Source organism: Zeus faber (genome assembly GCF_960531495.2).
Source record: "Zeus faber genome assembly, chromosome: 19".
Taxonomy (NCBI): Eukaryota; Metazoa; Chordata; class Actinopteri; order Zeiformes; family Zeidae; genus Zeus; species Zeus faber.
Genome location: NC_137206.1, coordinates 5,076,112 through 5,098,418, shown reverse-complemented (window position 1 = coordinate 5,098,418; position 22,307 = coordinate 5,076,112). Strand labels below are relative to the sequence as shown.

At 46.1% G+C, this 22,307-nt stretch overlaps 1 protein-coding gene across 1 annotated transcript in view; it reads left to right on the top strand.

The window, feature by feature from the left end:
• The first annotated feature begins 220 nt into the window (after window positions 1–220).
• Window positions 221–22,307, top strand: part of LOC307244768 (piezo-type mechanosensitive ion channel component 2-like) — a 60,084-nt gene continuing 37,997 nt past the window's right edge. The window contains exons 1-17 of the mRNA XM_080020072.1: window positions 221–342; window positions 1,351–1,517; window positions 2,003–2,098; window positions 4,749–4,856; window positions 4,943–4,985; window positions 5,461–5,569; window positions 6,243–6,459; window positions 11,383–11,596; window positions 11,908–12,055; window positions 12,266–12,385; window positions 15,413–15,506; window positions 15,993–16,086; window positions 16,353–16,509; window positions 20,023–20,125; window positions 20,228–20,454; window positions 21,561–21,709; window positions 22,000–22,078. Coding sequence (XP_079876198.1) covers window positions 1,454–1,517; window positions 2,003–2,098; window positions 4,749–4,856; window positions 4,943–4,985; window positions 5,461–5,569; window positions 6,243–6,459; window positions 11,383–11,596; window positions 11,908–12,055; window positions 12,266–12,385; window positions 15,413–15,506; window positions 15,993–16,086; window positions 16,353–16,509; window positions 20,023–20,125; window positions 20,228–20,454; window positions 21,561–21,709; window positions 22,000–22,078 — 2,022 coding nt within the window. The 5' untranslated portion in view covers window positions 221–342; window positions 1,351–1,453. The remainder of the gene's footprint in view (window positions 343–1,350; window positions 1,518–2,002; window positions 2,099–4,748; window positions 4,857–4,942; window positions 4,986–5,460; window positions 5,570–6,242; window positions 6,460–11,382; window positions 11,597–11,907; window positions 12,056–12,265; window positions 12,386–15,412; window positions 15,507–15,992; window positions 16,087–16,352; window positions 16,510–20,022; window positions 20,126–20,227; window positions 20,455–21,560; window positions 21,710–21,999; window positions 22,079–22,307) is intronic.

Sequence of the window (22,307 nt, the reverse complement as noted above, 5' to 3'; positions counted from 1 at the left end):
AGAAACGGGAGGAGGAGGAGGAGGTGGAGGTGGAGAAGAAGTTAAGGGAAAGAAACGGGAGGAGGAGGAGGAGGAAAGGGAAGAAAAGTGAAGAAAAGTGAGGAAAAGTGAGAAGAAGAAGAAGAAGAAGAAGAAGAAGAAGAAGAAGAAGAAGAAGAAGAAGAAGAAGAAGAAGAAGAGGAGGAGGAGAAAGGAGGAGAAAGGAGAAAAGGGGAGAAAGGAGGAGGAAGGAGGAGAAAGGAGAAAAGGGGAGAAAGGAGGAGGAAGGAGGAGAAAGGAGGAGAAAGGAGAAAAGGGGAGAAAGGAGGAGGAAGGAGGAGAAGATTCTTTCTTCCAACTGAGGTTTGTTGCTTCGCATGGGAAACGTTTCAACTTTGGAAAAAAAAACAACGAACTTTTGTGTTTTTCATGTTGCGTTAAAAACTGTTTTTATTTCAACTGGTTTCATCTGGTCTAACCTGGTCCAACCTGGTTCAACCTGGTCCAACCTGGTCCAACCTGGTCCAACCTGGTCTAACCTGGTCCAACCTGGTCCAACCTGGTCTAACCTGGTCCAACCTGGTCCAACCTGGTCTAACCTGGTCTAACCTGGTTCAACCTGGTTCAACCTGGTCTAACCTGGTCCAACCTGGTCCAACCTGGTCTAACCTGGTCCAACCTGGTCTAACCTGGTTCAACCTGGTTCAAGCTGGTTCAACCTGGTCTAACCTGGTCCAACCTGGTCCAACCTGGTCCAACCTGGTTCAACCTGGTTCAACCTGGTCTAACCTAGTCCAACCTAGTCCAACCTGGTTCAACCTGGTCTAACCTGGTCTAACCTGGTCCAACCTGGTCCAACCTGGTCTAACCTAGTCCAACCTGGTCTAACCTGGTCTAACCTGGTTCAACCTGGTCTAACCTAGTTCAACCTGGTCTAGCCTGGTCCAACCTGGTCCAACCTGGTCTAACCTGGTTCAACCTGGTCTAACCTGGTTCAACCTGGTCCAACCTGGTCCAACCTGGTCTAACCTGGTTCAACCTGGTCTAACCTGGTTCAACCTGGTCCAACCTGGTCCAACCTGGTCTAACCTGGTCCAACCTGGTCCAACCTGGTCTAACCTGGTTCAACCTGGTCTAACCTGGTCCAACCTGGTTTAACCCGTTCTAACCTGGTTTAACCTGGTTGAATCTGGCTTAACCAGGTTTAAACTGGTTTAAACCGGTTTACCTGGGTTAATCTGGTTTCATCTAGTTTAACCTGGATTATTCTGGTTGAATATGGTTTAACCTGGGTTAATCTGGTTTGATGTGGGGTAAACTTGGACTGAACCTGATGTTGCGTTTGGATTGAAACTGATCCTGGATCTGAAGCTTTAAAGGGACTTGGTTTGAGGAGGAATGGAGTCCTGCTCAGTGCTGGACCCCAGGAGGTGAAGCGGAGGAGGTGGAGGAGGTGGAGGAGGTGAAGAGGAGAATGGCTTCCCAGATGGCACTGAGCCTGGTCTTCAGGTTGCTGCTGCCCCTCAGTCTGACTGCAGGTAGGAGGAACGTCTTCATCTCTAAATTTACATTTAGTCATTTAGCAGACGCTTTTATCCAAAGCGACTAGAAGACGCTTTATTTGATGGATGATGGATGGATGGATGGATGGATGGAAGGATGGATGGAGTGATGGATGGATGGATGAGGGGTGGAGTGATGGATGGATGGATGGATGGAAGGATGGATGGAAGGATGGATGGAGTGATGGATGGATGGATGAGGGGTGGAGTGATGGATGGACAGTAAACAGATGTATGTGGCTGTAATAATATTCATGTTTCTTTATAAAGTGATTAAATCATCATTCTAGAGGGTTGAGTCTGGCTCAGCGCCACCTGCTGGCTGGAACCACCACAACGCCGCCAACTATATTGGTTATTGATCGGTGTACTGGTGATTGATCGGTGTACTGGTGATTGATCGGTGAACTGGTGATTGATCGGTGTACTGGTGATTGATCGGTGTACTGGTGTCTCTGCAGCATGCATGCTGCGGTTCAGCGGCTTCACCCTGTTCTACCTGCTGGTTCTACTGCTGCTGCCCCTGCTGCAGGAGCCACCCTGCTGGCCACTGACAGGTACTGCACTTGCCCCTTACCCAGTCATTTTGTCACCCAGTCATCCATCCATTCATCTGTTCATTCATTCATTCATTCATTCATCCATACATTCATTTATCTGTTCATCCATCCATTCTCTTATTCATTCAGTCATTATTCATTCATCAATGCATCCATCCGACCATCAATCCATCCATTCATCAATGCATCAGTCCATTCATCCATTCATCCATTCATTCTGACTGCATGACAGTCATCAGAAAATCCTTTCAAAACAACGCTTCTCAGATAGTTTTAAGACACACACACAGTAACACACACACAGTAACACACACTCACACACACACAGTAACACACACTCACACAGTAACACACAGTAACACACAGTAACTCACACAGTAACACACACACACACAGTAACACACACAGTAACTCACACAGTAACACACAGTAACACACACAGTAACACACAGTAACACACACTCCCACAGTAACACACAGTAACACACAATAACACACACTCACACAGTAACACACGGTAACACACACTCACACACACACACAGTAACACACACTCACACAGTAACACACAGTAACACACACTCACACAGGATCCTTCCTGAGGAAATGGAAGTGAATAGAGAAGGTCATCGCAAAGGAGCCTGCTTGCTGCTCAGGAAGCAGAAGAGCCATTCACTGACATCATTTCCTGTGAGCAGTGATATCACTTCCTGTCTGGAGGTCAGAGGCAGCAGAACAAAAACGGAGAACGAATAATTATGATGAAATTAGGATGAAGATGAGGATGAGCAAAACCAAACCACAACTACCAGGAGGTTCCAGGACACTCCAAGAGGTTCCAGCAGTTTCCAGGACCCTCCAAGAGGTTCCAGGAGATTCCAGGACCCTCCAAGAGGTTCCAGCAGCTTCATGGACCCACCTAGAGTTTCCAGGAGAAAAACACAGAGAGAAAGAGAGACCAGACAGACTTTCTAATCCACTTAGTTTCAGCAGAACATCTGGTCTACATTTGGACTTCCTGTGACACACAGACGCGCACAAACACACACACACACACACATACACACAATCACACACACACACACGCATGCCACATGTGCACCAATACTTCCTAGGAAAGAGACATGGCCATAAGACTCCTCACAGTAGGATGCTTCCTAGTTTCCTTCATTTGTTTCCAACAGAATTCCATGCGGTGTGACCCTGATCTGTTGTTTCAATGGAGACGCCGCAGAAGGTCATGGTGTGAAGCCTTATTGTAGCACCACTTCTGTCTTCTCTGTAACACACTGTGGGGTGAATTCACAAAGAATGTATTTCAGTCACTAATAGCACTATAAATTACTTATTGATTTAAAAAAAATGTAATAATTGTCGGACAGTAGTTATTTGAGAATTTGTAATGAACATGTACAATTGTAAGGAAATCCTTGGAGGTGCTGCGCCAGGGTTGTGCCAAATCCTGACGGAGGGAACTGAAAATGATGGAAATTGTCCGACGGGGGAGGTGTCTCCCTATGCCAGACAAAAAAATAAAAAGGCAGCGGTGCCCCGATCGGGGTTTAACTTTGTAAACAGTTAATTAATTGCATTAATAAAATACGTATATATTTACATTATTACTTAAATTCTAGTTCTCACTGAATCCTGCTGTAAATTTCACCGTTGTGGTACTAATAAAGGTTTATCTTATCTTAATATTACAATGGAGAAATGATGACAGTCAATTAAAAATATTTTTGTCTACCACAAAGTTTTTTCAGTGCAGGCCGAACCACGCGACCTTTTGGGTGAAGTGGCCCGACTCCGGGCCACTGCAGAGCTGTCCATGGCCCTATGAGGTTACCAGTGCACATGGCGACGCGCTGCGCGTTTCGATGGCGACGCGCTGTGGGGTGAATTCACAAAAGGATTGCACCGCTTTTGCAGCTGCTAAACCGTTGCAAAAAAAACAAAGCGCACGTCTAATTCTCAAAGCACCGCAAACAGTGAAATGCAGCGCTAACTGCCTGCCACGCAAACATGTACAATTACAACAGGCGCGTATTTAAATTAGGTTTTACGCAAACATTTGGTGCAAAATTGGCTCATTTCTACGCAAATGAGCGCGGCAAATGGGCGCCAGACCATTTCCATTGTTTTCAAATCCCTACAGGTTTGCTTCCCGATCAAACAGCAGAGCAGATCGAGACACTGCTGCCTTTAATTGGAATGTTTTTTGTCCGCACGCTGGGCCCCGTAGCGCCTCTTTGCGTAACGGGGTCTCCCTGTGTGAACGGGGAGCGGAACCCCCGGCTCCTACGCCGGACAATTTCCAGAACCCCCCCTCGGGATTTGGCATAGCGCTCGTGCAGCCCCTCCAAGTATTTTCTTACAATTTGACATTTTAAATACTTTAAATCAAAATAACAACTGTCTGACAATCTTTTTAAGTTTTATATTTATTTAAGACTGATAATTCGTAAAACAGGCGAATGTAAAAAAGTGGTGTAAATGTGTAATGAGAGTCATTACATGTGTGTTCCCATGCTAATGCACTGCTTTTCCATGGTGACGCATTGTATGTTTCAATGACAACATAGTGTATATGTTGCGATGGTGATCTAGTGTGTGTGTTCCATGGTAATGTAGTATGTGTGTTTCCTAGGTAACGGGTGGCGCTGTATCAGAACAGTGTGCGTTTGCAGCTCGTTGTTCACTCTGCTGCAAATCTGCTTCCAGCTGACTGTTCTAACCCTGGAACCTGGATTCAACTGTAAGACTGCCTGTCTGTCTGCCTGCCTACCTGTCTGTCTGTCTGTCTGTCTGTCTGTCTTCACAGTGTTCTTCGTATTGTTTCAGGTTCATCCTGGGAGAAAAGTCTTCGTCAGCTTGGACTGGAGAGGTACGATGACATGACTGATGATGTCACTGATGATTCCAGTCACCATATTGTTTTATTGTAAAACACACATAAAGTTAGAGTCTGAGTGTCTGTGTCTGTGTTTGTGTGTGTGTGCATTACGTTGTCAACAGCTGCAGTTTGATTACACCTGGAATTTACCTGAGACACACACACACACACACACACACACACACACACACACACACACACACACACACACACACACACGTCTCTGTGTGTGTGTGTGTGTGTGTGTGTGCAGGTCTGTGCCTGTTCTCATCAGTCATCTCTGAACAACGACGTCATCACATGAATCCTGCGTTGTGAACCGGATAACGTCCGTCCAGACGGTCGTGATCTCTAAATAACCCATGGGGATTGTGCCTGTCTCACTCCCTGTCTGTCTCTCTCTCTGCCTGTCTGTCCCGCCTGTCTCTCTGTCCTGTCTCTCTCTCTCTACCTGCCTGTCTGTCAGCATGGTGGGTTCTGATCCAGGTTCAGTTTTCCGAATTCTTCTTCCAGACGTTTGGATTTTCATCGTCACTCTAACAAGCTGCTGCTTGTTCAGGAAACCACACACGCAGGTACACACACACACACACACACACACACACACACTCACACACACTCACACACACACACACTGTGTGTGTGTGTGTGTATAATTTGTTAATTGCCTGATAATAGACATTCCAGTGTCATTGTTATGATGCAGTTTGCGTGTGAGTGTGAAGGGGGCGGAGCTAGGGGCGTGTGGGGGGGGGCTGTCTGCCGTGGCCTTCTCTATGTTGAGCTGCACTCCCCTCTCCCCCCCTCCCTCTCCCCTCTCTCCACCCCCCCTCCACCTCTTTGCCCCCCCTACCCCTAGACTAATAAACAGCAGTAACTTTATTACGTCGTCTTCATTTCTCTCTTTAACCTGTTTATCTGGAACACAGTAAGCTATCTATTAGCGCTAACACACTTAGCTGACACACTCACTCACTCACTCACTCACTCACTCACACAGTCACACACACAGTCACACACACAGTCACACACACACACACTCACACACATGTACACACAGTAACACAGTGTAGTACAGTATAACAGGGTAGAATGCAGCAAATATACTAAATATACAGTTTAACACGGTAGAATGCAGTAGAATATCCAGTATATTACAGTACTATGGAGTAGATGTAGATTGTAGTACACTGTAAATTTTTGTGTAAATATGAATGTTAATTCTCTGAATGCCTCTGTGTTTTCCAGCAGACAGAAGGAATGGTTGAGGGCAGGAAGGAGGAGAGTGATGGAGTAATGGAGGAGGAGGAGGAGGAGGAGGAGGAGGAGAGGGCTAAAGAGCCTGGGAGAACAGAGAGGATCATGGGAAATCTGGAGTTTCTGCTGAGCAGGAGCAGGAAGCTGGTTGGACGGTTCACCGCGACTGGAGGCCAGTTAGTGGTCACATGTTTACTGGGGCTATCAGGTAAATACTACAGTTCTACTACAGTCCATACTACAGTACTACTACAGCCAATACTACCGTACTGCTACGGGTGATACTACAGTACTACTACAGTCAATACTACAGTACTGCTACAGTCGATACCACAGTAGTGCTACAGTTGATACTACAGTACTGCTACCGGTGATACTACAGTACTGCTCCAGTCAATACTACAGTTCTACTACAGACAATACTACAGTACTGCTACAGTCAATAGTAGGGCTGTGATGGTATGAATTTTTCCTACTGCGGCAAAAAGCAATGGATTACCACGGTGCTGCATTTTACCAACAGTGTGTGTTTAGTTGTTTTATTTGTAGGAACGGGGACGTCCCCCCCGAATAGTCAAATATTCGCATTGAACAGCTGAATCTAATTGACTGACAGTATTCTGAGCCGGGTACAGTCCTAGAAATAATTTACAATAATGGGACACACACAAAATAAATCCTCTGTATTTTAAATGGACTCCCCCTCCCCCTCAAACGAGCGGGAGCAGGGCTCTCTGGACCAGCCTCGTGCTGTTGCATCATGGATTTATTGTTTTCATTTATTTATTTTTAAGTTCTTACAATTATCTAAAGGAAAAGAGATGAATGAAATACTTAGTTCTTATTCAAAATGCGCCTTGCTGATGCCACTGAAGATACTTTTTGTTGTTTCTGTAATTCTATCTCTCGCTCTCTCTTGGAGTGCACGCTGGGAGAGAGTGTTGCAGAGTGAATGGTTGAGAGCGTGTTTGCATCTCTACGCAGTAAGTTTACAAACATTCTTCTATGGTTTCTATCGTTTGTTGAGCAGTTGCATGTAGTTTGCTTGGGCTCTTTTTTTTTGGTGTCGGGGTGTAAATAGATTGAGATCGGGGAGGGGCTGTTCCGCGGGAAGGCGGCATGCAGGGAAGGTCTCTGCTGCGACCTGGCAGTGGGGGCTGTGGTGGGCTACGACAGCGTGAGATCCTCCGCTTGGATGAGCTGCGCCGTAGTCATGTTTCTGGAGTCAGTGTAAAGCTATTTTAAAAATCTAAAATCTCTCTCGCTCCAGGTGTAGTGACGCTCTCCCTCTCTCTCTCTCTCTCTCTCTCTCTCTCTCAATTTCCATTCAATTCAAGCGTCCAGCTCCCTGAGGAGCACGGCCATCTTTATTCATCAGACAGTGCGGTGTTTAGAATAAAAATGTTGTCTGATGTGTTTGTATTTTTGATAGTGTAGTAGAAAGTGCATCTCTGTCTCTACCTCACCTGTCCTACACTGACCACACCTGTCTTACAGTGACCACACCTGTCTTACTGACCACACCTGTCTTACAGTGACCACAGATCTTCTACACTGACCACACCTGTCTTACACTGACCACACCTGTCTTACACTGACCACTTCTGTCTTACACTGACCATACCTGTCCTAGACTGACCACACCTTCTTTGCTCTTTAGTCTTGTGATGTCTTGTTTCTTCTTTCTCAATGTCTGGACTGTGCTCACTGAGCCTGTACTTGGTCAGGATCTGTCTGTGCTTCATATAAAAGACACTAAAGAGATATTCTGACAATTTATATTCTCTTTTTAGGGTCAGCTAGCAATGACATTTGTTTTGTGTTTTGGTTTGATGGTTGACTGTGATTGGTGATGGTAAAGCAGTGCTGGTCTGAGATGGAACCATGTTGGTTGCTCAGTAAGTCTCATGACCAGCTGACTGAGGGGACTCTTTTTTGGCTTCAGTTCTTGGGTTTTCAGTGGTTCAAACTGCAGTGTATCTTGGGGACTTGATTTAAGGTGCATCCAAAATTTGATTGTTCTTTTCTAAATATTTATTATGAAGGGATATTCTTTTAAAGACAATTTTTATCCCTCACTTATTTTTGACATAGATTGATTTGATTATGTGGTAAACTTTACCTCCTATATCGCTTTGGAGAATGTTATAGTGAAATCCCTCTTGACAGATTGAATCAAACGCTTTCTTAAAATCGATAAAGCATGCAAAATAAAGCATCCTTCTTATTTTTTATTTTTTTTGGTGTATGTGTTGATCAATGAGGGTGTGTAGGGTGTCAACATGATCCGTCGTGCGGTGATTTGGTAGGAAGTCAGTTTCGCCCTCGACATTGTGTTCCATAAGGAAGAGCAGCGTTGGGGCGTTGATGAAGCTGCAGAAAACCTTCCCCACATCACTGCTCACACAGATGCCTCGCTGGTTGTTCGGCTCCAGTTGGTCTCCACTCTTGTGTTTTGGGGAAATAAGTCCCAGATGCCAGATCCCAGGGAAGCAGCTTGAAGGAGCAGGTTGAACCGTTGAAGCAGGGTGCGCCGCAGCTCAGGAGGCTCCGCCCTGATACTGTCGGAGTGGTTTTCCTGATTTTAGCTTTTTAATGTTGACTTCTAATTATTTTATTGTCATTTGGTAATCAAGTGGCTTCTGATTGTTCTTGATAGTTGTTTCAAGTATTCTTCCTTTTTCTTGTATTTGTTTCTGATTGGAGGTCAGACTGTTCGGTGATATTTCTTCATACAGCTTTTCAAAATGTTTTTTCCAAACATAACCATTTTGTTCTAAAATGTTTACTTTCTTTGTTGTGTTGGTTGTTCCATCTTTCCCAGAATTGGTTTTGGTCGATGTAGTCTTCAATTTATTTTATTTTTTGATTGTAATGTTTTCTTCTTTCCTGCTTGAGGGTCTGTTTTTATTCTCTCAGGGTTTCAGCAGAATTCTGACTTAGGTCTGTGTTTTGTGGTTGATGCTGTTTTTAGTTGGACGGGTTTCTTTTTTTTGATTTGTTTGAAATATGGCTGAGAGGAAGTTGTTCATCATGTTGGTCATTTCAGGAGAAGTGATGATACTTTTAAAGGTGGCGTCACTGTCAAGAGTCCATCTGTCTGTTGGGTGTAGTTTGAACATTTTGCAGGCCTCAGATCTTTTTCTTTGTTTATTGTTCAGTTGTTTTCAGATAGACATTTATTTGGCAGTGGTCTGTCTGTGGTGTCTGCGGTCTGACAGTAAACGCGCTGACAGAGGAGGGCGGGGTCCATGTCAGTGATCGCATAGTCAACTAGAATAGTTCCAAGAGCTGAACAGTATGTGAAGCTCCCTAGAGAGTCCCCTCTGATCCCACCATTTAACATGTCCAGGCCTAAGGAGACACAGGGAAGCACTGACTCTTTTCCTGTGTAGTTGGGTTGTTTCTTTGGGTAGCGTTGGGGTTGAGGTACAGTGAAGCGTTGGGGTTGAGGTACAGTGAAGGGGTGGGGTCGAGGTACAGTATAGCGTTGGGGTTGAGGTACAGTGAAAGGGTGGGGTTGAGGTACAGGGAAGGCGTGAGGTTGAGGTACAGTGAAGGGGTGGGGTTAAGGTACAGTGAAGCGCTGGGGTTGAGGTACAGTGAAGGGGTGGGGTTGAGGTACAGTGAAGGCGTGTCTGAAGATGTGACTCTTGCCGGAAGCATCCACTATATCAGGCTCACATCCTGGTCTGGCGTTCAGGTCTCCATCAGCAGAATGCTACCCTGGGCCTGGTAGTTGTTCGGGTCAGGGTTAACCAGGCAGAGACGCCGCTGATCTGGGTCTCTGCCTGGTTGCTGGTCTCAGTCTGGGAGCCAGCGTCAGTGGTCTGGTGGGGGGTGGGGTGGGGGCTGTTCTGTTGCTGTCTCTCTGGGGTTGAGGAGGTATGTGTCTCCTCTCTGAGGGTCTCATTGTCTCGTCGAAGCTCCCTCACGGTTTCTCCGAGCTGCTCCATGGTCGCCCTGCTCTCCCCCTTCAGCGCCTCCATTTCAGCTCTCAGCTGGTGGAGCATCCTTCGCTGGTCGTCTGTTCTGTTTAAACTCTATCATTTCCATTTTTAGGAAGGACAAACAATCCTGGATGCGTTGAAGAGACACTGATGTCATGGGTGTGGGGGTTCTGCCAGGGGTCTTGGAGGTTGGAGGGGGTCCCACAGTGGTACTGGGTTCAGTACCACTGTGGGACTGGTCAGATATGGTTTTAGGACGTAAATTGGTCTTTATTTTTCCGGCAAGAGATTTAAGTTTGACAAAGTCTCTTTCAAGCTCTTCTAATTTTACCTGAGATCCTTGAATTATGACAGTCCCATTGTTGTACAAGTTAATATGTTGGTGTAGGGTGGAGGGTGGTGCACTCTGCATGGACAGCAGTGTGCCATGCCTCTGGGTGCGGTGTGTAGAACAGTAAGTCTACTCTGACCTCTCTGTTGTCCAGCTGCTGGTGGTCAGCTCTCAGGGTCTGCTCTGACCTCTGACCTCTCTGTTGTCCAGCTGCTGGTGGTCAGCTCTCAGGGTCTCTGGGACTTCTCTCAGTAACCGCTGTCTGTGCTTCTCTCTTCCTGCTTCACTTGTGATGTCATCAGGACAGCATATTGCTAGGTGACCCAGGCTCCCCCCACTAAGCTGCTGCTGTGTTGTTTCCATTTTTTAACAGTTAAGTTTTGGAAAACGCCTCCCCTGTAGCTGTCAGCTTGTAAGCTAGCTTGAAAGCTATGCTTTTGCTATGAGATTTTTATAATCTCACCTTCAGGTCTTGTTTATTCAATCCTGTAGGTCTTGGTATTTTTGTCCTCTGTTTTTCTGTCCATATGATGTCCTTTTATCCCCTTTTCTTTGTTCTTCTTCTCCAAGTTGTTCTCTGGTGGTGTGGCTGTGGCGAGTGCTCACTTAGCATCACTTTTTAAATGTGCTGTTACAGTCCAGCAGTCGTTCCAATGTTTCTGCAAACTTTCTTAGCTTTGCAGGAATTCTTCTGGGTTAATTTAAAACTAAACTTGTCATGGTTCTCAATGTCAAAATAATGAGTTTTAATGAATGTTGTAGGAGCTCATTTTCTGCTCTCTCTCTCTCTCCCTCTCGCTCTCCCTCTCGCTCTCCCCCCCCCCCCCCCCCCCTCGCTCTCTCTCTCCAGGTGTAGTGATGCCCTCTCTCTCGTCCTTGCTCTACCTGGTGTGTTTCCAGTTCACGTGCACGCTCTGGGCTGTGCGCGGCCGCCTGCCTCCTCTTCTCTTCAGTTGTGTGTGTGTGTGCACGCTGCTCTACTCGGCCGGGCACGTGCTACTCATGTACTGCTACCAGCTTCCTGTAGTACAGGAGTACGCAGAGCCAGGAGAGTACTACACCAGGTACTAGACTACTACTATGCTACTACTACACTATACTACTGCTGCTTCCAATTTCCTATAGTACAGGAATACGCAGGGCCAGGAGGGTACTTCACAAGGTACTACACTACTACTACACTTCTACTATACTACACTACTGCTGCTACCAGCTTTCTGTAGTACAGGAGTACGCAGAGCCAGAAGAGTACTACTACTACTACACTACTACTACACTATACTACTGCTGCAACCAGTTTCCTGTAGTACAGGAGTACACAGAGCCAGGAGAGTACTATGCCAGGCAATATTACTACTAAACTTGTGTTTTCCAGTCTGTTTGGCATGGTGTCAGTGGTGTCGTGGGACTGTTCTGTCCCCTGCTGGCTGACGCTGAATCCTGCACTGCAATGGTTTCACTTCATCAACCCTCTGGTGGTATTACTGCAGTACTACGCTGTGGCTACACTGAGCAGGAAGCAGGTACACACACTACATAGTACATATCTGTACATAGTACACACACTGTAATACTACAGCACTACACTGTAAATACACTGAGCAGGAGGTAGGTACACACACTATATTTCTCACACAACTTTTCCACTTCCTCTCTTACTTCCTGCTCCACTTCCTACTCTACTTCCTCTTGTACTTCCTCCTCTATTTCCTCTTCTACTTCCTCTCCTGAAGTTGACCAATGGAAATGAAGGAGAACAAAAGGAGGAGGAGCCAAACGGGACTGATGACATAATTTCCACTGATGACATCACACCTGAGAGGCGGAGAGAGATGTGGAGGAGAAGACGCTACGTGAGCACGCACGACACACACACACACACACACGCACGTATGCACACAAACACACACAAACACACACCTGCATGCACACACACACACACAAACACACACCTGCATGCACACACAGACACTTACACACACACACACAAGCATGCGCACGCACACTAGGCTTGGGCAGATTGACGATTAAATCGCCAGTCGATGGAGTCCTTCGTGACTGACATTGATGACAGCATTGTCATTGAATCAGGGCATTGAAACAGTGTAAGTGCAGTTCACCGGCTTCTGAAACTGATCCCTCAGAGCGGCCAAAGAGGTCCACGGGCGACGGGAAACGAGTCACGTCAGCAGCAGAAGTTTGTCTTCTTCTTCTTCTTGTTAATTTTTTCTCCCGTGGAGGTCCCCATTAACTACTGAATCCTACAGGGACTCAATCAATGAAAAACATCACTAACTAAAATCACTAGATAAATAAGATTGGACATTGGGCTAACTGCAGCCAGTGTTTCATCTTATTTATTATTTTTATTTAGTCTTACCTGTACATCTACTGTGTTTTCATTCTCATCGCTGTTGCTGCTATGACACCTGGATGTCCCTCAGGGGATTAAAAAGGTTTATCTTATCTTAGATAAAATAAGATTATCGGATTAAAAAAAAAAAAAATACAAAATATATTAATTTGAAATATATTTTAATAGTCAATTGAATCTGAACATGTTTAAATCAATTTTATTTATGAAACAATTTCTTATAAACAGTCAATGAAACAATGTGAAAAGGCACTGGAAGACCCTGTAAGCTACTGATGAAACACTGTGACTCTCAGCACTTTTATTGCATCCTCTGTTGCCAAAATCAAAATGAACCTATTATGATCTTAAAATAAACAGACATCTTTTATGTTTGGGATCAACTTGAAACCAGCAATTCAAACAAATAATAACTGTAATTCAAAGTGTTAACCAAGTTTACACAAGAGAACCTCAGCAAGGAACGCATAGCAGTTGGTCAATCATGGACAAACAACCATTCAACGTTTATAGAAACTCAATAAAGGTGTGTGTGTCCGGTGTGGGCCTGCCAACATCCAGGGTAAGGCCACCCTCAACAGGTCAGAGCAGAGAGCTGCGACCTGTCCACCCTTCAGGACCTCTATACTTCCAGGTCAAGAAGAAGGGCCAAAAAGATGATCAGCCACCTGGACGGATGTGTTGATTCAGATGTGTGTAGAGGTCTTTATTCCCTACACATGGAGAAAGGACTCTGACAGGAGAGTCATCACACATCACTACAACTCCTGACCTGCAGTGCAACAACCGTATTGTTTTCTTCTCGGGTTCAAACTCTATCCCTCTGACCGTGGTGACCTCTGCTTGGTACCGGGTTTGTCCTTGGGCCTCCGGGATTTTGATGATGATCCGAAAAACAGTTCGAAAATGATCCAATTTTCCCATGCGCTGTTCAGGATGGTGCACTTTTGTCCAGAGGGGTAAACTCCTGAGCACACTAACCCTGTAATAAGCTCCCATCGCTCAGTAAAATGATTGAAAAGGCAGTTCACCATCAATAACACCATAACCTATCGACTCATAACGTCTGTGATGGCTTCCAGAGCTCTCACAGCGATGAGCCGGTCAGGTCTCTCAGGTCCTCAGGTTTTACACATTCCAAGAGTAGATACCGAAGCTGGCAGAGTCCCAGTCCTCCTGTGATGTTTTTTATTCCCCATTTAATTGTAGAGCTGAGTGAGGGATTTTTTTTTTTTCCACGCCAAGAAGATGGGCGGCTGAATTCCCCAAAAGAAGAGCTAACAGTTATTGACGTTATTATAATACAGCTGGGTTTCCAAGATGAGCGGATAGCTGCTCGTCGGATTGGGGTTCATAATGGGATTTCTCAAAGGAGTCTCTGGAAAACAGTTTTGTTTTGTTTAGATATTGTTATTATTTCAGGTCATTTTTATGGTTATTTTAAAGTGACGTGACACGCACAGTCTACACTATGAGCTGCGGTTGTGGTGTAGTCGTGGTCAGACCCGTTGGAACAGAGCGTTGGCTCCGCTCGCTGGATTCTTCCATATCAGTTTGATAGGTGACATTGAATAAAACCTTAGAAAGGCGAACAAACTTTTTAAAACACTCTATCTTAGCGCTGCAAGGTCGTCCTCTTCTTTTTTCCACGTGTGGACCACGCACATGCCCAATGCAGACGTTCGCGCCAACTTCCGCTGCTGATGCAACGTGTTTCCCGTCGGCCGCGGGTGTCTACGGTGGATGTCGGCCATGTTTGTTCTGCGCCCAGGTCCCTCTCCAGAGCGGGGGGCGGGACGCTCTCTCCCCTCCGCCCAGAGACCAGCTTGGGGCGGTGCTGGGGTGGCTCGGAGCCCGGCGGGGTGTGAGGGTTCTCCGCTGGTGGAGTGAAAACATTACGTGGTACCGCAAGTGGGGGAAAAAAGTCAATAACTTCTGATTTCGATTTTGGATTCTAAATGGGATATGAAATGATGGAATGATACACATGTATTCCCGTCCATTTACGTGTCCAGTGCGGGTTTTCCTGTGTTTCTATTTTAGATCTATTTTCGTTTGGTTACAACATGTATGGATTTATTTTTATTTTTTTCAACGCATCTGAGTTAAGGGACGGTCCCGTTCCAAAAAAAACCCTGCGTGTCTCCGCTGTCCTCTGCCGCGTCACGACGTCTCCCCCTTGCTTTCCATTGCTAATGGACTTCATTTAGTTAAAACTGGATGTTTTTGTGTAAATACTTTACTAGTAAATGATAAATCCTGCACTTCTGGAACAAGGGGACCACATTTTCCTCATTACATTACGTTCTTTGCCTGCGGGCCCTACCCCTCTCTTCCCGATAGAATCGTGAATCGATTTACGGGTTTTTCACGATCGCCCAAGCCCGTCACACACACACACTCTGGTCCAGCACCGCAGCGGCGCCGCGTGACATAACTTTGATGTCCTCACTTGAATCTAGTTTTTATATAATGACTTTTATGTGATATTTTTAATGCTTTACAGGTTCCAACGTCGTCCACTCTCCCTTATGAATCCATGACTCCGCCCCCCTCCAGTGACCCCGCCTCCACTGAGCCCCACTCACTAAGCCAATCAGGTTCATTTTTATGTGTTTGTTTGTTTATTTGTTTGTTTGTTTGTTTGTTTTATTTTATTTTATTTTTTTTAACCTGTGTTGTCATCATGCTGGCCACACAACACACAGTATTTGTTCCATTGCATCTAGGACAGAGTTAGTCTGCAGGTGGAGTTGAACTTCTCAGCCTGCAATGACACTCTTTATTCATTCTTTAATCATCAACAACTGCTGCAATAACTCTGTCCTGTGGACGAGCTGTGGGACGACAGGAACACAGCTTTTTGTTACACACAACCACCACCAACCCAGGTTCATTTTTATTTAACCATGTAGCAGTGTGTATTGAAATGTGTATTTCAGGGTGTAGTGTGTATTTAAATGTGTATTTCAGGGTTTCTGTGTGCATTTCCGGGTGTTGTGTGTATTTCAGGGTGTAGTGTGTATTTAAATGTGTATTTCAGGGTTTCTCTGTGCATTTCAGGGTGTTGTGTGTTGTGTTGGCAGACATGGAGGAGGTCTTTGCCCCAGAGCATGATGGGATGAATGGTGCTGAACAGGAGGCCGGCGCCGCGGCCACAGCGTTCCACTTCCTGCTCAAGCAGAGTTACATCTGCGCACTGATCGCTATGATGGTGACACATACACACACGCACACGCACCACACACGCGCACGCACGCACACACACACACACACACACACACACACACACATAGTCATGACTGTGTGTGTGTGTGTGTGTGTGTGTGTGTGTGTGTGTGTGTGTGTGTGTGTGTGTGTGTGTGTGTGCAGGCCTGGTCCATCACCTACGTGTCCTGGCTCTCCTGTGCTCTGCTGCTCTGGTCCTGTGCGCTCTGGATGCTCAGGGAGCGGCGGCGCTACACCATGACCTCATCACCGTGGCTGGTCGCCTACGGCAACCTGCTGCTGCTGCTGCAGTACATCGGCAACTTCCCTGTAGTGGAGGAAGTACCTGGAGTACTACTGAAGGACCAAGTGCCCTGCAGGGAGCTGGCCTCTAAGGTACTACTACCACTATTCTACTATTACTACTACTACTGAAGTACCAAGTACCCTGCAGGGAGCTGGCCTCCAAGGTACTACTACTACTATACTACTACAACTACTGAAGGACCAGGTACCCTGCAGGGAGCTGGCCTCCAAGGTACTACTACTACTATACTACTACTACTACTACTGAAGGACCAAGTACCCTGCAGGGAGCTGGCCTCCAAGGTACTACTACGACTATACCACTACTACTACTACTACTACTACTACTACTAATGAAGGACCAAGTACCCTGCAGGGAGTTGGCCTCCAAGGTACGACTACGACTATACTACTGCTACTATTACTACTGAAGGACCAAGTACCCTGCAGGGAGCTGGCCTCCAAGGTACTACTATGACTATACTACTACTACTCCTACTACTACTGAATAACCAAGTACCCCACAGGGAGCTGGCCTCCAAGGTACTTCTACTATACTACTACTTCTACTACTGAAGGACCAAGTACCCCGCAGGGAGCTGGCCTCCAAGGTACTTCTACTATACTACTACTTCTACGACTGAAGGACCAAATACCTGGCAGGGAGCTGGCCTCCAAGGTACTACTACGACTATACTACTACTACTACTACTACTATTGAAGGACCAAGTACCTTGCAGGGAGTTGGCCTCCAAGGTACTACTGCGACTATACTACTACTACTACTACTAGTACTACTACTACTACTACGACTATGACTATTACTACTGAAGGACCAAGTACGCTGCAGGGAGCTAGCCTCCAAGGTACTACTACAACTAAAGGACTAAGTACCCTGCAGGGAGCTGGGCTCCAAGGTACTACTACGACTATTCTACTATTACTACTACTACTTCTACTACTGAAGGAACAAGTACCCTGCAGGGTGCTGGCCTCTAAGGTACTACTACTATACTACTACTACTACTACTACTACTACTACTACTACTGAAGGACAGAGTACCCTGCAGGGAGTTGGCCTCCAAGGTACTACTAGGACTATACTACTACTACTACTACTATGACTATTACTACTGAAGGACCAAGTACGCTGCAGGGAGCTAGCCTCCAAGGTACTACTACAACTATACTACTACTACTAAAGGACCAAGTACTCTGCAGGGAGCTGGGCTCCAAGGTACTACTACGACTATTCTACTATTACTACTACTACTACTACTGAAGGAACAAGTACCCTGCAGGGTGCTGGCCTCTAGGGTACTACTACTATACTACTACTACTACTACTACTACTACTACTACTACTACTACTACTGAAGGACAGAGTACCCTGCAGGGAGTTGGCCCCCAAGGTACTACTACGACTATACTACTACTACTACTACTAGGACTATTACTACTGAAGGACCAAGTACGCTGCAGGGAGCTAGCCTCCAAGGTACTACTACAACTATACTACTACTACTACTACTACTGAAGGACCAAGTACCATGCAGGGAGCTGGCCTCCAAGGTACTACTACGACTATTCTACTATTACTACTACTACTACTGAAGGAACAAGTACCCTGCAGGGTGCTGGCCTCTAAGGTACTACTACTATACTACTACTACTACTACTACTACTACTGAAGGACCAAGTACCCTGCAGGGAGCTGGCCTCCAAGGTACTTCTACTACACTACTACTTCCACTACTGACGGACCAAGTACCCTGCAGGGAGCTCGCCTCCAAGGTACTACTATGACTATACTACTACTACTGCTACTACTACTGAATAACCAAGTACCCCGCAGGGAGCTGGCCTCTAAGGTACTTCTACTATACTACTACTTCTACTACTGAAGGACCAAGTACCCTGCAGGGAGCTGGCCTCCAAGATACTACTACAACTATACTACTACTACTACTACTGGAGGACCAAGTACCTGGCGGGGAGCTGGTGTCCAAGGTACTACTACGACTATACTACTACTAATATTGAAGGACCAAGAACCCTGCTGGGAGCTGGCCTCCAAGGTACTACTACGACTATACTTCTACTACCACTACTACTGAAGGACCAAGTACCTTACAGGGAGCTGGCCTCCATGGTACTACTATGACTATACTACTACTAGTACTACTGAAGGACCAAGTACCTGCAGAGAGCTGGCCTCCAAGGTGCTACTACAACTATACTACTACTACTACTACTGAAGGACCAAATACCCTGCAGGGAGCTGGAATCCAAGGTACTAGTATGACTATACTACTACTACTACTACTACTGAAGGACCAAGTACGTTGCAGGGAGCTGGCCTCCAATGTACTACTAAACTACTACTACTACTACTACTACTACTACTACTACTACTACTACTACTTCTGAAGGACCAGGTACCCTGCAGGGAGCTGGCCTCCAAGGTACTACTACTTTTACTATCACTACTACCACTACCACAACTACTACTACTACCACTACCACGTCCACTACCACTACCACCACTACTACTACTACTACTACTACTACCACAACTACTACTTATACTATTACTACCACTACTTCTACTACCACTACTACTTAAACTACACATGACATCATTGATCAGAGGTTTTTGTCCAAAGCAATGTCCATGTATCAAATGTATCAAAACATTTAAAATCAAAGTTTTTCACTGAAGCAGCCTCAGCCGAGTTTCTAACAGGAAGTAAAGGGTTAGAGATCCTGATGAGACAGACAGACAGGTCAGTGCAGGTTCAGATTGGTCTTCAGTCTGACAAATGGAAGGTTCTGAGTCCACGTAGCGATGAAGGAGGATGGAGGAGTCTGGAACCTGACCAGTGGGTGTAGGTCTAGAGGTGCAGTTCCATGGACGGCCTGTAGGAGAGAACCAAGAAGTTAGATCTTATCCGAGCAGAGATGTGAACCAGTGAAGTGATGGAAGAAGAAGGGGAGCGGCATGGTGGAACATTGTGTGTCTGTAGAGGTCTGTAGACGTCTGTAGAGGTCTGTAGAGGCCAGTAAGGTTTGTAGAGGTCAGGTAGTCCACTCTCATACTCTACTTAGGTAGTCCGACAATGTAGAGAGAGACTCATGTTGTCCACTCAGATGGTCCACTCAGGTAGTCCACTGACATAGTCCACTGAGGTTGTCCACCGAGGTATTATGCTGAGGTAGTCCACCGAGGTATTCTACTGAGGTAGTCCACTGAGGTTGTCCACCCAGGTATTATGCTGAGGTAGTCCACCGAGGTATTCTACTGAGGTAGTCCACTATGGTACTCCATTGAGGTAGTCCACTGCGGTATTCTACTGAGGTAGTTCATTATGGTAGCCCACTGTGGCAGTCCACTGAGGTATTCTTCTGTGGTAGTCCACTGTGGAAGTCCACTGTGGTAGTTCATTTAGTTGACCACAGAGGTAGTCCACTATGGTAGTTCACTGAGGTATTCTACTGAGGTTTTCTTCTGAGGTAGTTCACTGTGATATTCCACTGAGGTAGCCACTGAGGTTCTGGTGTCCTGGCTGTTTCCAGTTTGTTGAGGTTTCTCCTGCTTTTCAGATCCTGTGTCTGTCGACCTTCTGGCTGCTGCTCCGTCAGAATCTGACGGAGAAGATGGAGCGACAGAACAATGGACGACTGGCGGAGATCAGCGTCCAGACCAGTAAGACACCCCTCTGTCTGCACACAGCCCCAGTAGGACCAGTACAAGACTGGTTGTACTGGGATAGTGTTCCTAATAGCAGACTGGTTCTTTTCGCCTCAGAGACACGGAGTGAAGGGCATGACGGAGCGAGGGATGAGGTGTTCCTCCTTGACGGAGGTGAAGCCGGGCAGATGGAGGCACTGGTTGCCGTGGTAACCAGGATGTTTGTCAAGTACTGGATCTACGTCTGCGGAGCCATGTTCTTCTTTGTCAGCTTTGAGGGAAGAACGGTTGTCTACAAAGTGATTTACATGGTGCTGTTCCTGTGCTGCGTGGCCCTATACCAGGTAACTAGTACTGCCACTAGCACTAAGAGTATTACTACTACTACCACTACTGGTACTGCAAGTACAACTCCAAGTACTGCTAGTACTACTACTGCTGCTAGTAAGGATTTAGAAGGTGCTGTTCCTGTGCTGTGTGGCCCTCTACCAGGTAATTAGTACTACTACTAGTACTAAGAGTACTACTACTGCTACCACTAATAGTACTGCTAGTACTACTAGTGCTACTACTAGTACCTATAGTACTACTACTTCTGCTGGTCATTTTAGTTTAGTTTGGTTTATTCATTTAGTTTACATGGTGCTGTCCCTGTGCTGCATGGCCGACAGTTATCAGGGTTAGGGTTAGTACTACTTCTGGTACTTGTACTATAACTGCTAGTACTACTACTTCTCTTTCTATTCAATTCAATTCAATTCAAATTAGCTTTATTGACTGTTCCACTGCCAAACCATAACAAGACATGTAAATGAATTATTAAATGAAATAAAATAAAGGTGAAGAACAGGTCGTATAGTGGTTAGAGCTGTTGCCTCGTGCCATGAAGGTTCTGTCTTCGAATCCAACTTTGGCTTTGATAGTTCACATGCATCACTCCACTGCACCAAGAAGCAGTTCCACAGGAAACACCATTGTGAGAGTGGAGTGATTAAGCGTTTACAATGAGTGTGTGTGGGGGACGCCAACCTGCAAACCAATGCTCATAACCCAAAACCTATAAATGCAGCAGTCTTTTCTTTGTGAGTAGGAAGACAATAATATCTACTTTCCATCTATAGCTTATTATGCGCGTGCAAAACTGTGGGACCGGTGGCAAGATAGAAAAGGTGGTCTCCATGGCGGATTTTTCTGTCCTCCACTCCATTTCCCATAAGAAACCTCTTGGTTGAATTGTCGTCACAAAAACTGGATTCATGCGGAGACGTTGAAATGTAAACGTCCGATCGTCCCACAAAGTAAGAGCCAGCGACTCCTGACGGAGCTGCTCCATCTCATGTATTTTGTGTCTGTGTAGCTCGAAAGCTTTGGGAGAAGAAGCGCGCCAAACTTTGTTGAAACAAACGTCAATAATGATTTGATTGATAGTGAGTGAGTGGCCTCTGTGCAGCTGAACTACGAGCGCTGGCGTGCCTTGCTCAGGGGCTTCTGGGTAGCGGTGGTGGTCTACTCCATGCTGGTCCTCATCCTGGTTTACACCTTCCAGTTCCCCACTTCACCCAGTACCTGGAGCTACTACACTGGTCTGAGCACACACAGGTACCTGCCTGTCTGCCTGTCTGCCTGTCTGCCTGTCTGCCTGTCTGCCTGTCTGTCTGTCTTTCAGCGTGTTTATTGAAAGTAAAATTTGGAAACGCTGCCACCTGCTGGGCTCTGGTGGTTAGGGCTGGTTGGACAACACTGATCTAGAAGGAGGGAAGGCTGTGACTCACCCCTCTTCCTCTCTTCCCCCTTCTATCGCTCCCTCCCTCCCCCCTTCTCTCTCTCTCCCCTCCCTCCCTCCCCCCTTCTCTCTCTCTCCCCTCCCTCCCTCTCCCCTTCTCTCACAGGTTGGAGGATCTGGGTTTACAGAAGTTTTCTCTTCCAGTTCTTTTTACCAGAATCTTCATTCCTGCTGCTTTTCTACTGGTGAGTATCTGACACACTGTTACTGACAGACTGTCTGTGACTGACACAATTTTCTGACATACTGTCTGTTACTGACAGACTGCCTGTTACTAACACATTGTTACTGACACACTGTCTGTTACTAAGAAGAAGAAGAACCTTTAATTGTCACACGACAGGCCACTACACACACACACACACACACACACACACACACACACACACACACACACACACACACACACACCAC